General features: G+C 40.4%; 1 protein-coding gene across 3 annotated transcripts in view; it reads left to right on the plus strand.

Annotated features, from left to right (window-relative positions):
• The window catches only part of TRPC3 (transient receptor potential cation channel subfamily C member 3), a 32,647-nt gene that overhangs the window by 6,255 nt on the left and 9,206 nt on the right, over window positions 1–17,186 (plus strand). For 2 of the 3 annotated variants that reach the window (XM_059470285.1, XM_059470287.1), the window contains exons 2-4: window positions 1,932–2,703; window positions 10,641–10,826; window positions 15,291–15,455. In XM_059470285.1, coding sequence (XP_059326268.1) covers window positions 1,932–2,703; window positions 10,641–10,826; window positions 15,291–15,455 — 1,123 coding nt within the window. The remainder of the gene's footprint in view (window positions 1–1,931; window positions 2,704–10,640; window positions 10,827–15,290; window positions 15,456–17,186) is intronic. The other variant, XM_059470286.1, reaches the window with a different exon arrangement.

Below are 17,186 nucleotides of genomic sequence, written 5' to 3' on the forward strand. Positions count from 1 at the left end.
CAGTGGCAACAGAGCTCCTCGTTGAGAGACCACACCCTCAAAAATCAACCCCCAGCAGCACTTAGGAGGCTGTTTCTCTGTCTGTGGATTTGAACCTGCATTAGTTTGGATGTTTACCTTCCAAAGCTGCCCATGCAGATGCTACTGTGTCCACTTTAATGCAGAGCCCTTGTGTGCCCAAAGGTGTGTGTGGCATTTTTCCCTTGGTTCTGTCTTTTTTGCAGACTGACAGGGTTTGCTTAAAAAGGGTTGTTTAATATTTTGGTTTGCCCTTGGCATTCATTACATGGACTCACATCTCTTCTAATGCACTGAGGGTAGAAGGATTAATTTCCTTTTCAGTTGTTCTGTCTGGCCTTAGTTACTCCCGTGTCTGAGTTTTTCAGCAAAGTGAAAAATATATTAATTTTCACAATGCTCCTGTAAGATGGGAGCCAACTGTTCTTTTTTCTAAAGATGAGGAACAGAGGCACGTAGGACCTAAGAAACAAATTTGGAACTTGAAAGATTTCTTTATCTCTATGTATTGTGTGTATATATATATATGTAGAGCATTGTATATATTCAAAGCACACCTCCATTAAGTCATATTGTTTATCAGCAGCACTTGGTGTCTCCATGCCCATGAAATCATCCAAAGTGATCTCTGTCTCTTGAGCTACTGGATTAACTGATAGCAGCTGGAGGCTGCCTTCCTCACTGTTCAGCTGGACTAGAAAAGGCAAGGGAGATTGCTGACCTTGCCAGCAGTTGTCTCCTGCTGCTGTTTTCTCCAGCTAGGCAGTGTCTGCTCCTCAGCCTCTCATCCTGGGTCCCTTCTCTTAGCAATTTCTGTCCAGTCTCACTGCTGTGAACCTCTCTGCCCCTCTCTTGTTTCCTTGCCTTGCTAGATCCAGCTCAGCATCCCATCTGTCTGTTCTCTGAGCACATTCACTGGTTCATAATTCCAGTTTCTGTGTTTGCCAAATTAGCTTGCTCAGCCATTCTTTTCATCTGTTACCCTTCTCTTTCCTCCCTCTTTCTTCTTTTGCAACTGGTTTCTGTGGAGAATTCACGGGTTCACTGGTTCTCATTTTCCTTTAAAACATTTCTTTCTTACACCCAGGTTTCCTCTTTCTAGTGCAGCAGTTATCCCAGTTTTCATTCATTTACTCTTTGACTTGCCTTTTTTTTTTTGATCATGGTACAAGAATGTGCACACAGCCCCTCTCAGCTCCTGAAATGGGTGATGTAGAAACAGGCCCAATACAATCCACAGCATTGCAGGAGTCCACTGGAGTGAGAGCTGATCCCAGTCTATACTTGATGACTCCTGGTGCCTGGAACCTGTGAACAGTTTACTTGTAGAAAGTCTGCTCAATGTGTATTTAGTGTTGTCATCCAAAAATCTGTAATTGGACCAAAGTGATTTGTGAGTAGAAGCTTCCAGGTTTAACGTTTCTAGTAGTGACACGAGAAGCTGTTATCAGGTGTTATCAGCTTCATCACGTGTTGCTTGGCAAGACACCCTGAAGAAAATGTGTTTTCACCTCACTTTTATGTGATCTACAACATGGTAAGTATTAAGTATTGCCTTACTTATACCATCAGCTTGAATGCCTGTGATGGATAATATTAATTACTACTGAAAGCAGTAGATGGGTTTTCATTTTATATATGGGAGGGATTTCTGAAGAGGAGCAATGTCTTAAAAGGAATGAAAAATGTTAATAAATCTTGACCGTGCTAAGAGAACAGCAGTGGCCTGAGGCATTGAGCCTGTGAGTGCCTTTAGATTGCAGACAAGTAAGAGCAATCCCAATTCAGGATACTGCTTGTCAGAGAATGGGCAAAGGACAAGGCACAAAATAAGTTGTTGCAGCCACAGGATTGGAAGTTACAAATTACCACCAGAGTGAAAATTTGTTACCTCTTGCTCGTTATTTCCTTAGGTACATCGAAGAGAGCCCGTCCCTGAGGCGGATGACCATGATGAGGGAGAAGGGAAGGCGACAGGCCATCCGGGGCCCGGCCTTCATGTTCAACAACAGGGGCACGAGCCTGACGGCCGAGGAGGAGCGCTTCCTGGACGCTGCCGAGTACGGCAACATCCCCGTGGTGCGCAAAATGCTCGAGGAGTCAAAGACGCTCAATGTCAACTGCGTTGACTACATGGGCCAGAACGCCTTGCAGCTCGCTGTGGGGAATGAACATTTGGAAGTGACAGAACTTCTGTTAAAAAAAGAGAACTTGGCACGGATTGGAGATGCCCTGCTGCTCGCAATCAGCAAGGGTTACATTAGGATAGTGGAAGCGATTTTGAATCATCCTGGGTTTTCGGTAAACAAGCGACTGACTCTGAGCCCTTGTGAGCAGGAGCTCCAGGATGATGATTTTTATTCCTATGACGAAGACGGTACCCGCTTTTCTCCAGACATCACTCCCATCATTTTAGCTGCCCACTGCCAAAAATACGAAGTTGTGCACATGCTGTTGATGAAAGGAGCGAGGATAGAAAGACCTCATGATTATTTCTGCAAATGTAATGACTGTACAGAGAAGCAAAAACATGATTCTTTCAGTCACTCTAGGTCAAGAATAAATGCCTACAAAGGACTGGCCAGTCCGGCTTATCTGTCCCTCTCCAGCGAAGATCCAGTGCTCACTGCTCTCGAACTCAGCAATGAACTTGCCAAGTTGGCCAACATTGAAAAAGAATTCAAGGTAATGTTTTTGTGTTTCTCTGTCTTTGTTATTGTTTTAAAGTTGCTGCTACTTCATGTTGTCCTTAGATGCTGAAATGATTCCCCGTGTTTTACTTTTCCAATTACAAATACTCTCATCTTATTGTCTCTTTTATTCCTGATACATAAGCCTTTAGAAGGAATTTTTAATGGAATAAAATTGCTTTTGCACCTGCTGTGTTTGGAGAAATTTGGTAAAATTGGACACTGGAAAAAGTGTGTGTTCTGATAACCTTGCAGCAGACAGAAAACAATTCTGGTTGCTGCAGCACACAAGGACTGTTCTTAGTTACAAATGCTGAGTAATATAAGCGCAAAAAGCAGAAATATTTGGCTTTTCTTGCGGGCACTGCAGCACTGACCTTAATTTGTACTGATTTTGACTGATGTCTCCAAATTGTTAAAAATACCCAGAGTGGATTTTTTTTTTTTTTTTTTTTGGATGCACCTTTTAGGAATGTCATGTGTTCAAAACCAGCTGTTAGACTGCTTACAGATGTTGGTCCTCTTAGCTGGTTTTCAGCTGTATCTGGTTTCGTATGTCAGTGCCCTGCCTTCTTTATATATTTCAATTATTGGCTTAGTTAACTGTTGCCCAGTGGTTTTTTAAATGCTTTTCCTGTTCAGTTGGATTCCTTGAAAAGGACCTTTCCTCTTGTTCTCCATTCTCCCCCTGCAGCCAAACCCCACCAAAAATCAAACTCCAGTAATCTGCTTGTAATGAGAAAAGCTTGGCTTGGGGAATGACAGACTGCTCTCAGTGGGTAGAGATATTCACAGTGTTGTCTCTGGGTGTAACAGCAACTTTATTGGGGCTCTGCAAGGCCAGTGTTGGGTACCACTTGCTCATTTAATATCTTGAAAGATGATCTGAGAGAGACAAAGGATGCATTAACCTCTCCAAACAGCCGCAGACACTGCTTACCCTGTGGAGTACTCAGAAGGAATATACAACAACCCGGAGAAAGAAGCAGAAATTAACCAAGTGAAATTTAACAGAAGAGGAAGAAAATTCCTGAGAAAGAATAGGTCCATATTCAGCTGAGTGAGTTAAAAGAGAATTTAAAAAATAAATTTTCAGTGGTGAGAAGGATTAATGTATTATAACATAGACTGATGAAATGTAAAATTCAGCTTTAACCCTTCCTCTCCTTTCTTTGCTAAAGGAACTCACTCTTACCATGCTGTGTATTGTGTAACCTGGCAAATTAATTGAATACTTCTTCAATGTATTTATTCAGGAAAATATGTCAGATTTTTCTTTTTCCTCAAGTGAAAAAGTACCCTGCCCCCAAAAGCTAAATTAGGGCAAGCTGCATTGTGTTTTTGTTAGGCAAGGATGTAGGTGATTAGAATTGCATAGAAAAATTACAGTGGAAAGAAATTAATAGGAGACTCCCATCTCACAGGTACTAACACCATGCATACAAATTTCATCAGAAAAACAAGTAACTTGAAATTTTGAAGAAGAAAAGGTAAAGATTTTTGATTGAGCTTTAATTTCAAACCAGAGCTTGAAAAAATTATTTCCGTTTTTAAAATGGTAATTCCCTGCTATTTTGGGATGCCTAAAACCCCAAGAATTCACTGTTTTCACAGATTTCAGTATTTCTGGATAGCACTTTCATGGCTACTAACCTTGCCAGGTGTATCAGATGATTCCGTTTTGGCACCTACAGTAAAAATTGTCCCAGACTCCTTGCTGGGGTGGAAGTTCCAGCTTCTCATCAGTGTCAAAACATTCCAGTGAAGTAATTACTCTCCCCATTGGTGTCACTTCTCTTTTTTTCCCTTCTGTTTCTATCAAGCCTGATGGGAGAGCTGAGTGTTTCCCTGGAGTTCCTCCCGTCTGTAACTCCCTTTTCAGTGCTTTCTTCCCTACAGATCTGTCATCTGAAGGTGTTTGGCTGATAACTTGTGTGCTTTGTCACATCCCAGAGGAGAAGGCTTCTAATCCAGCATTTGCATTCCTGCAGACTTCTGCTGCACTCTCCTCTAGGATCATCACTGGAAATTCTCCAGTATTCTATTCAAATTCAATCTGTAGCACAGCACTGAGCAGAACTGTTTCAGGGTGGAGAAAAATGGGCAAAATACTTCATCTGTCTCACAACAAAAAATGGACAAATCTGTTTAAATCACAATTTATTCTCAGTATCTATGGAACATTAAGGCCCACAGTGTTTCCTGTGTGTGCTCTCCTTCCAGGATTCAGAGCACTCCTACAGAAAATACTGTTCTGGGTGATTTGCCCTCAGAGAAAGAGCATAGGTTGAACCTGTTTAAGAATACCTGAGGGCCAAGTTTCCTGGTGAATGCTTGTGAAATTGAACCTAACATCCATTGCATATGCAAATCCCAGTCTGCCCCTCTTGCTTATCATTTACACTAAGAAATTCTAATGCACAAACCAGTGTTTGCACAAGTGATTTAGAAATGTGGGAAGGTGATTTAGGACCTTCTTTCATGACAGTCAGTTCCTCAAGAAAACCTGATTGATCACATTGATTTTTAGGTTTTGTTTCATTTTCCTTTTAAGGGAAAGAATTCAAAGAAACTACAGAGCCCTGATTTTTCTTGGAAGATGCATGATATTTAGCAAAAAAAAAGTGCTGAAAATTAAAAAAAATAGTGAGGAGACCAGAGCCTTAAAGACCCTTTGATTCTACTCCCTTCATCTCCAAGCTTTCTTACTTCCAATTGTGAAATCCTTGTCTCAACCTGCTGTTTGTCCTTTTGCTCTTCATCTATTATATTTATTTCTTCTTGACACTTTTGATCCTTTCTGATCTTTGCATCCACTTGTCTTCTTCCCATGTATTCCTCTATTCAATTCTCTCATGGCCGGGGCAGGGAGTGCAGTATTTCTCTGACTTTACTTGGTGTTCCTAGTCCCCCTGGTCTCCTAATTCCAGGGATTGCCTGCAGGATTTCAGATGACATCAGGAATTTCAGTTTGATCTCAGTCAGGAATGCAACCAAATTGTAAAAACTGGAACTGTATCTTGTCTTAATGTAAAAAAGTGACCATTGCCATAGCTGGAGGATTATCTTTTCCTTTCCAGTAGCACCACAAAGTAGTTTGCAACACAAATATTCCCGATTTCAATGTTTTCCTGTTCTATTTTTAGCAGACCATGGCCACTGCAGCGTGGCTTGGGGAGTGTCTGGGTTGGGTTACTGAAGTTAATTGATATTCACCCTTCTCCCTGAGAACTTTAAAGCTGTTATTGCCCAGGGAAGGGAGGATTTCTGGCAGTCAGAACAGCTGATGGAACTTTCCTTTGGAGTCACCATAGGAAGAGAGAGGACAAGGTGGCTAAAAGCCCCGTGGTTATCTCTTTATACCAGCTTTCAGCTAAATACTGTCCTGTGTAAGCAAGCTCAATTGTCCCAGCTGAAATTGCTCTGGCAACGATCAAAAAGGTGCTAGTCCTGCTTTCTATAGGATAAAAAAAATCCCTGTTCCCAGTTTTGCTAAAAGCTCCTACTGAACCAACAGAAGATGTGGACGTGCATCTAAAAGCAGAATCTGTCAGTGTTCCAAGTAAATTTACATAGTGTTATCTCAGCTGAACTAACAAAGAGTGTGCAAGCTTGATCTAGGTTTAGGCTTTTGAAAGGACAGATCCATAACCATTAGTGCAATTGTGTTTTCTTTGCATATACAGTTACATGTGCAAACTCACCATATATGTGATATCAAAGTGGCCCTTTAGCAGATAATAACATGCATTTATGATTCAGTGTAATGGCTGTGAATTAGTTGTGCATTGCTCGTGAGCTTTGGTGCTTGCAGGAGTGTACCAAAACACAGATCCCTACATTTTGTTTGACTGCATGTGATGGCTCAGAATAAATTTCCTTTGCAGTGGTTACAAATCTTGAGCGCAATCAGCTGAAGGTCTTCCGTTCGTGCGCTTTGTTCTTTGCACACAGACTGATACCTTCTTTGTCAAGACTCCAGATGAATTCACAGGGCAGTGCTTGATGTTAGGAGGGAGAACAGAACACACAAATTTGGGCAGGCTTTTGATGTGTGTCAGAGTCCTCTGAAACACAGCTTTGAAATTCCAGTCGTCGTCAGTTGGCCTGAATGTCCCAGAGTCACCTGGGAACCTGGAAACACAGGGTGCAGGCTGATATTTTTTGATGTTACCAAGATGTTTGTGCAACTGTTGATCTGGTGTCTTAATTTGTATGTTCTCAGGAGTGAGCAGAGGTGATTTGGATGACTGGGGCCATAGATTAAAATTCCTTATATTCACACAACACCCTAGAGGTAGAAGGTTGTTTGAGAATCAGGTACTGTTTGTCTGTTTAATTCTGTAAAGCAATCAGATAGACTGGGATAAATTTGATTTGCTAATACATAGGTAAATAAAGACCTGGAGAGGGAAGTCTGACAAGTTTTCTTGCTGTAAGATTCAAAGCCAGAGTGGGATATTAAGAATGCACATACTGGCTTGCAGTTCTCATAACAGCATTTGTGAATAATGTAGGCTGTATTTATTCCTTAAATTTGACAGAATTAAACCTCATCCATGATATCGTTAATCTTATCTGGCAATAAGCGTCATTCTTGTAAGCAAGTGGTGTATCTACCAATGAAGAAACATGTCATTCATGTTTTTACTGTTCTTCTACTGCTATTAGAAGAAATCTGGGTAACTCTTGTGGTAGGCAAACATGCAAAGCGTGGAAATAACTCTTATTATTTCCTAACTATTAGAAATCCACTATTTCTTCTTCTGTTTCTTCACAATTAGCAAAATAATGAGAAAACACTTTGTAATTGAAGCCTCTCCCTGCAAATGGACAGCACATGTTTATTCATACAAGGACAAAATTTGGGTTGTGTTATGTCATGAAGCACTTGACTAATACAAAATCTGTATTCTAGCAGTTTGTACTCAGAGTTTTGGCCTCTGTGATGAAGCTGTTTCTTGACTAGGCTGTCATGAAAGACTGTTCCTCTTTGTTTTTTCCATTTTTTTTTTTTTTTTTGACTGCTGCTATTTTCTAGCCACCATCCTGGAGTCTTCTTTTGCAGGGTTTTTATCTTTGTAGTGTGTGAGATCTAATCACATTTCATGTAAAAGCTCTATCTGCATTCAGACCTCCATGCAGGCAAGTATATTTCACTCCCTTGATTAACTTTTTTACGAGGCTTTGCTGTAGGGGGATACAGCATGGGTAAATGAAGGTGGTACAGAATGTAATCTTATCCCCAATGAGTTGCAGCTGGAGCAATTACTAAAGATGAGGAGCCGGCCTGATGTTAACAGGCCACACCTGTGGCCAATAAGAGCAGTGGTATAAAAGAGTGGGTTGGTGGGAACTGGAGTCAGATGGCTGCTGCAAGGACCTGAGCAGTCAGTGCTCAGAGGAGATGCCTGTGAGAAACATTGAGGAGGTATGGAACTCTGGTGATATGGAATCTTTGCACTATAACAATAATAGAACTCTTGATGTATAAGACAGCACTTTGCCTTTTTCTGAGTCCTAAATCTTGGTCATATATTAGCTTGCTTATCCCTTCACTGAATTTAATCACACATCCCAGTATTATTTTTATAATTGGCTCATTTGTCCTGTTCCCCTTGGTTACCAGAAACAAATCTAAAATAACCTTACATCCTGTTGCTTCACTGACGACTGAATTAATTTGTCCTCTATGACCAAAGAAAATAACAGGATGCTGTTTAAGGTCTATGATTCAGGCAGGTTGTTTCCAAGTTTGTATCAGGGATGTTAGTCTTGTGTAATAACACAACTTCTAGGAGTATTTGTTTGTCTCCAGTAGTATTTCATTTTGGTCCATATCTGAATGTGACCTATGGGATTGATGGCTGATTCTTGCACTTAGCCTATGCAGCCTCTTTTCCCATCATTTCCCAAAATAATTTGAAACTACTGAAAGCACATTAGTTTCTCTGCCTCATTGTGTAGATGCTAAGTTGAAAATTTAGCAAAACTACTGGTAGGTAGTTTTGGAGGAGGTAAAAATACTTAGGAAAGGAGGATGAAGTGAGGGTTTCAGGAAAAAATAATTTAAGTGAGAAAATTAGGAGGGCAGAAGCAGTAAGGAAACATTTTTGAGAAGACAGGCACCTCTAAGGGAAAATCTACACCCTCAAAAAGTAATTTTGAAAAGGCAATATCTGGAAATGAACAGTAAAACACAAAAAATGGAGAGGCAGAGGGCTCAAATGAGTGTTTTGGTGGTCTGGCAGAGGAAAAAAACCTGAAGAAAAACTATGGAGTAATTGAAAAAGATAGTTGTGCTATTTTCACTTGTGTGCTGCAGGTAAAATTGGCAGATTCAGTTAAGTTTCCTCCTTCAGCTGTAGCCTCATGTGAGTAAATCAGAGGCCACATTTCAGATAGGAATTTCTAGGAACCTGTCTGAGAGGACATGGACACGAAAATGAAGACCTAGGTTTGTGCTGAAGCGAAGATCAAGATAAGGCTTCATAGGTAATGTCACAGAGGTGATGGGAGACATTTACAAGTATAAACAAAAGTACATGCAAAATTTCAGATGTGCATGTTTTACAGAGTTAGCTAAAAATTCTGAAATGCAGCCACAAATGTTTTGTCAGAGGAGGAGGAAGATTAGAGAGAAGCAAATATTTGATGTTGATGGGCTAGTCCTTGGAAAGACTGAACATGTATGGGAGATGAATTCTCCTGTTCTTTCCAGAGCACACTTACAGGAAATTTGGGGTGTTTTGCCTGTAATGTTGGTGTCCAAGCTTTTGTCCTGCAGTTACTCAATGCAGTTACTCCGTAACCCACTGTGCCTGACGGTAGGAAAGGAAAAAGGGGGAAATGTACCTGGTGTACATCAGAGTAATGAGCAATCAGCCACTTGAGCAGTGTAGAAAGAGATAAAAGGTATTGGTAGCCTCACAGGCAATTACTTCATTAGTTGTCAGCAAAGTTTTTGCAGGAATGAGGTTCCTTTTTTAATAGTCCTGGTCCTGCTTTGTTTGTGAAATTGTTATATTTTCAGCTGCCCCTTGTTGCCCACCCAGGTTATTGATATATAATGGTACATGTTCCCATGCTCTGTTAAACATCTGCTGTTAGGTGTTCACCTTGTATCAGAGAATGAATGATTCTGTCTTGGGATCTTTTGGTGGTTGCTGTGACCCCAACAGATGTTAAAAGTCTCTTTTCCCAGCCCAGTGCTTGAAGAAGGAGTCAGAGCTCTTTATTTCTTGGTCTCAAGGTTGTTTATTGTTCCTTATCTATAAAAAATTTCTCCTGCCCTGCCAAGGTCCATCCAGCAGGACAGTTCCAGGCACTCTGCCCGCCCCTGGGGCGGTGTTATGTCTTTATACTAAAAACTATATATACAATGTTTACAATTACTTCCCAATACCTGTCACCTACGTTACACAATGAGCTTCTACTCTAAACCAATCTGTAAGTTCCAACATCACAGCAGAAGATGGAGGCCAAGAAGAAGAAGGAGAAAGGCTGGACACACCCAGATCCCTTCATCTTGGCTCCTGAATCCCTATTCTAGAAACCCCAAAATCTACTCTTCCACCCTGTGATAACTTCACTGTTGTGCTACCTAAACTGTTTTGGCTTGCAGATCTTCATATAATGTTGGTAATTTACTCCACGGGTCATAATCAAAACCACAGGTGTTTTGGGCTCAGTGCCAGAGCTTCTGAGCCCCATGGCAGGGGTCCTGGCTGTCCTGGAGTGTCAGAGGGATGTTCTGTGTTCCCACAGAACATTCTGCTGTACGAGAATTCTGTAATATGTGATACACTCCAAACGTGACACGGTAAAAATCCAACACTTCATTTTTATCAAGTTGTACGGGTCCTTTTCTCCTCCCCACTGACTCTTAAGCACACGTGTGACAGGCCATGTCGTGTCCCCCTCCCGTTCCAGAACGACTACCGCAAGCTGTCCATGCAGTGCAAGGACTTCGTGGTTGGCGTCCTGGACCTGTGCCGGGACTCGGAGGAGGTGGAGGCCATTCTGAACGGGGACCTGAACGCGGAGCCGCTGGAGGCGCAGAGGCACCGCGCGTCCCTGAGCCGCGTCAAGCTGGCCATCAAGTACGAAGTCAAAAAGGTAACTGCTCACAGCTCTCAGGCACTGTGGCAGCAGGGCACTGCCACCTCCTCCTTCTGCAGGTGGTCAGATGCACAACTGAGACGTGGGGTGAGTAATCAAGGCTCTCACAAGGCAGAAGGGGACTGTAATGAAGGAGTTTAGTTTAATCTACTTCCCACTGCTGAGAAGTGGCAGGAGATTGTAATGACATAAATGAGGTGTGCTAGCCAGGCTTTGCACAGCCAGGTTAATCAGATCCTTCTCCTGATTAACCCAAAAGGTGTTTCAGTAGAGCCAGATTTTCACTCAGTGACACTCAGGCTGTGTCTTCTGTCAGTCAATGAAATAATAGCTACTCCAAAGAGAAGTCTGTGTTGGTTTCAACCCATAAGTAACTCATCTGCAACTGTGTGTTGTAGTGAGAAATGCCATGTGATTTACCATGCTTGTTCCTTTAAAAATATTTTAAAAATGAGCTCTGGAAATGCATGGAATATGTCTGTGGCTGCTTGGTCAATTCATTTCAGTTCTTCACCTTTGTGTTTATTGGTGTTTTGCCAAGTGTTTTCAGTAGATGCCTCTCTCAAAGTAGTTTGTATTTGGTGAATGAATGTTATGGGTTAAACAATGGAACTATGCATCACATATTTGACATAAATACATATCCTTTCATTGTAGTTTTTATTGTATTACTATGTTGTTCTCCTCAAGATCCCACATTAGACTAGCACAGAAAATAGTTAATACTGTGTCCTGTTGTGAGAGGAGGCAGGAAGTACAGCAGGGCCTATGTATTATTTACAGCTACCTATTTGTGTGATTAGCATCACTTCCATTCCTTACAGCCATTATAGTTTCATCATCTCCACAAGAAGCCTTGTGTCTCTCAGAATAAATAACCCTGTGTGCTGTGGCCACCTCTTGAGCCAATCTGCCATATAAAACAAATTGTAAGGACCCTGCCAGAGCAACTGGGGATTGCTGGTGTTTATGACGGCCCCAAAAGATTGATAATAAAAATTGTAAACACATATCCCAAGCAGCAAATCATCATTTCCAGTAAAGGATTGGTCTTCAGCAGATAAATGCATATTAATTGCCAAAAATCAAGGTAAATATATACAAGAATTAAATTAGTTTAAAAGACTGGAACTGGGGAGAAAAAAAACCAAAGCGCATAAGCATGCTTTAGTGTCTAAATATATACTTCTTTATGCTATTGCAGTGTAATGTGTACCAAAACTTTGTTGATGCTCATTTGTCAGCTTTCACACTAAAGGCTGTGGTTTTCTTTTATGAGTTTGTTGTCACTGATGAAATTCACTGCTGAGCAAAGGGCCACACGGATCTGTTAAGAATAGCAGAAGTCTAAATAATACCAAAAAGAAAGATAATTCCTCATAGCAAACTTGTTCTCTTCTCTTGCAAGAGAGAAGCTCAGAGTGCTGGCTGCAGTTCATGACCAACACTGTTCAGAACCTACAAGAGGAATGATCTTGTTGGGAGGAAATGGTGCAGAGTTGTTACCATACATGTGCAGTTCCCTGTAAGTGGCCATTACAGAGGGCATGGCAAGGATGGAAATGTCTCTGCCATGGTGGTCCTTTCATGCTGGGATTTGTTCTGTCAGAGCTGTGATGGATTCTAGTGATATCCTGACTGGAACAGATTCAGATGTGGGAGCTCCACATGGGACTGGTTTAACCCTCTCACCATAGGGAGCAGATGAGGATGTGGTGGATTTCCTTAATTTTCTGTATTTCTAGCTGTGCTTCCAGGTCAGGTCCATCAAGGTCAGTTCCCTGTTTCCAGCAGTGCAGCCAAACAGAGCAGCAGGTCCATGAAATGGGTAATGAACCTATGCCCTGTGCAGAGGCAGAAAAAAACATATGACAAGCAGCAAATGTGCTCAGAACCTCACTGCTAGGGGAAGGGACTTTTAAATTCTATTAGTAATGAAAATCTTGCACTTAATGCCCTGGGTACTGCACCAAAGTGGAGCCCATCTTTTAAACATAATGTGATTTTGAAGCTAAGGTTCAGACTGAAACTGCAGCCCCAATAGAGGACTAAGGGAATAGCAGGAGGAAAATAAAAAAAAAAAAAAAAGCAAGTTGGTCTTGCTCTGTATGCTGAATTACTGCTGTAGTAGTGCTTTTAGTTTTGTGTCTCAACTCTGTCTCTAGATTGCCAACGAAATTCCAGAGAAGAGCTGATACTGGCCCAAGTAATCTACAGTTCTTGCTGAGACAAAAATCAGGATGGAATTTCCAGGGCAATCAATAAGAGCTGGAATAAAATCACAAGAGTTAATTTTCCAACCCTGAAGTGTTCAGCTGATAGATAAGAAAGAAGATGCAAAAATCTCTTTATTTTGTGTGTTAGTATATTGGAGTGTGCCAGGGTTTGTTCTTGCTCCATCTAAACCCAGCCATTATGATGACAGAAATAAAGAATATAATCACTCTGAGTCATACAGGAAAATATTTACATACTGATGACTTGATTCATGGTCATGAAACTGAAAACATCAAAAGTGTTACTGTCAATTATGCTTGGAAAAGCAGCTACATTAAAATTGGGATATTTTTTCTTTTAGTGACCAGATACTGTTCTCATGCATAATTTTTGTTCACTGAGGTTCTGCTTGGAGCTGAACGTATTAGATACATGTGATAATAAGCTCAAGATATGTAATGAAAAGTGAGAAACTGCATGGAAAATAGAGTGAGAGGAGAAATGCAGGAAGAACAAGGTTGTAGGATGCTATGAGCAGTAGGTAAAATGTGATGTGAACCTATTGTCCTTGGAGGAGATGAAGCTGCAGGCAAATACAGGTAATACAGACACACACGCAACAGGAGTGGGCATAGTTTAAAGTTGCTGAAACTAAAACAAACATAATCATAAGTTGAAGTATTTCAGTAAAGACTGAGAGAGGAGGGATGAATTTCAGAGCTTTTATGGATGAGAAGTGACACAACTCGCTCCGAGGGCTTGGAAGTGGTGCATGTTGTGCAGTTGCCAGCAGTTAAATAAGTCACTAAGATCCTCTCTAGAGCCTTTAGACTCACTGCCAGAGAAGATCTTGCCCTTAACTCTTGGCATCTTATTCACTAAGTCTTCCTTTTTTTTTTTTTTTTTTTTTTTGGAAATTATAGCAGATCTCCTCTCAGTGTCAGATCAAAATGTTGATAGATCAGGAGAATAAACCAGCACAGAGCTCTGGATAAGGTGCCACAGGGCCCATGGGCTGATTCCCAGCCCTGGGTAAACTTCCTTAAAGCTCCTTTAGTGTTTCTTCCCATTCCCTGTGGTAACAGAAAAAATGATGTGGGTGTTTCTTCCCTCCTCTTCCCTACAGTTGTAAGCCTGATTTTTAAAATGTCTTTGTAATTTGAAATAACTATTTACTTTCCTGTCTTTGTCCACAGTTAATCTGCTGAGGGATTTGTCCCTTTGATATCCTGAGTTGACAATGAAATTTATCTTAGCAAAAGAAGAGGCTAGGGGCAAATGTCAGAATGCACAAACACACAAAAACCCAATCTCTTCTCCTCAAATGGGCCAAGCTGGCAGTTTTTATGGTGCATAAGCTTCAAAGGTGACAGCCTAATAAAAAGAACAGAAGCAGTTGGAGTCGACATTAATTTCTTAAAGAACTTTTTTACAATCTCTTTATTTATTTCTCTTGGCCACTCCACTTTATGTACAAACTGCATTAATATGTGAAGTAACTGCTTAATGCATCACATAGCAAAATGCTTAGGGACTTTAATTTTACAGCAAAGTAGATTAAAGTATGAAGATTGCCTTCCTTTTTAAAGTTCATGCAGCAGTTTCAGATTGCTCTTCTTGAGAGGTTTAAGGCTCCCTGTTTTCATTGCCAATGATTTAATTTGATTTTCTTTAAGAAGTCTGTCCTGTTGTACTCCTCTATGCACTTTTAATGAGATTTGGAATATTAATAGAGTTTTGCAAGCAAGACCTGGCAAACAACAGTGTATGTAGTACATAATGATCTCTGCAGAGTACAAGGGATAATAAAACGGGTATCCAAGGTTGACAGTATTTCATTTTTTTTCCAGAGTATAACCAACTGACAACAAATCTCACTCTTAATCCAACACAAATTATCAGTTATCAGATTTATTTTCAAACCCCTTTTTGTGAAACACCTAGCCTTCTTTATTCTCATTCACTAGTTATTGGTAAGTGTACTACCAGAGTTCTTCAAACTGCTGTGAAAACCAGGCTGCTTGCCCTTGTGCTTAACTGGTGTCCCACATGCTCTTGTGATGTGGCAGTTTCTTCGTTTATTAACCTTTGTTTATAAGGGAATGAGAAAAAAGCCATGGTTCTTAAACATCTGGTGTTAATTTAGACCTTAGGTGATTGCAATTGTGCATGTGGCAGTTATGTAACTCTTCTTATTACTGACAGCATGTCTTGGTTTTTCTTTCTTTTTCCTTTTCTTTGCAGTTTGTGGCCCATCCAAACTGTCAGCAACAGCTCCTGACCATCTGGTATGAAAACCTCTCAGGATTACGGGAGCAGACCATAGCTATCAAGTGTCTGGTGGTGCTGGTTGTGGCACTGGGCCTTCCCTTTCTAGCCATTGGTTATTGGATTGCACCATGTAGCAGGGTATTGAATTTTATAAATTATGTGTCTTGTGCTGTTCTTGGAGCTGCTTTTCCTTTCCTGGCAGTCAACATGCAATTTCTGCTGCTTCCAAATTGGAACTAATTAATGATATTTTTAGCAATCCCTAACCTTGCGCCAAAAGGCGCTAAGGGGGGTTTTGTTACTTGCACTGTAAAGAGGGGACCACAGTGATGAAGTATGAATGTAAATTAACATTAAACTGAAGGAGAGAAAAATAACCTTTTTTAAGAGCTTTTTTTCTTTTTTAAATTTCCCTAGGTTATGCTCACCTCACATGTGCTGTGTAATTTATTATATTAGTAATATGGATTTTTTGAAAGTCACCACTCAGATTCTTTATGAAGTCTCCTCTGGTGGCATCCTAAGGTCTCATGCTGTTCCCATATAAACCATTAGCAGAACATCTGTTGACTTTACTGATGCAGAACTTAATCTTAAGTAAAATATTTGTTATCCCAGCCCTAGGAGGTCTGTTTGCCAGCTGAACCATAGAGCAGAAATCAAATTAAATGCATCATTCTGACTGTGTAGTGGAGTGTATTTGTAAAAGAGCATAGCTGTAAACTCTTACCTTATAAAAAATTTGTGAACACGTAAGGGTGCTCCCACCTTTGCTGCTGGTCTCACAAGGAAAGGAACTGCAGTTTCTTTGAAATCCTCATGGTCTCTAGCACATGAATTGTTTGCAAATCAGGTGTATTCATAGATCTTTGGTATATCAGATGAAGGAAGATTTCTCTGTTGAATTAACATTTTTAAAAATTTTAAGTACGTTTACTCCTGTGCTGAATGTGGTCTTTCAGTTTTATTTCCCTAGCAAGTGTAAAGCAAAGAATTGTGAGTTTATTTTATATTTCATTCTTTTAGTTCATCTCAAAGAGGATAAGGTTTTTCTCATCTACATATTTGAAGGGAACCTGATCTTTTCTCTGGGTTAAATATTTATTTACTTTGAAGATAAACCTTTATGAAAATAGTGTAATTGTTACTCTCATTATTCTCTGAAATGTCACTTTCTATTAATATCTTTAGTAAATATATTCCTCACAGCTCCATATAATAGGAACATCTTAATGTATTTAGAGCTGGTGTCTAATATGCAAAAGTGACATTTGTCCTTGAGCTCTAATTCCTAGTAGCAGAAACATCTGATGTTTTTCCTCAGTGCTCATGTCAAATAAAAGTGCTATACATTCAGGTCAGTGGTTGGATATTGCAATTACAAAATGCCTTCTAAAGGTCAGGAGCAGGAAGGGAACCTAAGATTGTTTGCCCAGGTAGTAAGTGCAGTTTAATGTGTGCTGGTTTGCTTAGTTCATAGTAGCTGACCCAAATTTCAAGGTAAACAATTCCTTGAAATAAGAAAGGTCATGTGATCTTCTGTAAGATGCTGGTCCCCTCTTCTGGTGCAGACAGACTTCCCCTGCTGCTGCTGTTTTGTTCTTTTAGTAGGTGCAGATGTGAATTAAACCTGCTGAATTTATTTATAAAACCACTAATATTTCTGTTCTTATCTTCTTTAGTCCATTTTGTGGAACAGTCGTTAGTTTTGATAGACACAGGAACTTATTTTGGCACTTAGAGCTCTGAACATGTGTTCTGTGAATGAAATATAGTAACCAGACATAAGAAAACAGCTAATTCTTCCTATAGCTGTAGTTATAGAAAAGTTAATAATACTCTCTTGTTGTTAGGGAAAATGTTTTGCTG

The sequence above is a fragment of the Ammospiza nelsoni genome, chromosome 4 (genome assembly GCF_027579445.1).
Source record: "Ammospiza nelsoni isolate bAmmNel1 chromosome 4, bAmmNel1.pri, whole genome shotgun sequence".
In the NCBI taxonomy this organism is placed as follows: Eukaryota; Metazoa; Chordata; class Aves; order Passeriformes; family Passerellidae; genus Ammospiza; species Ammospiza nelsoni.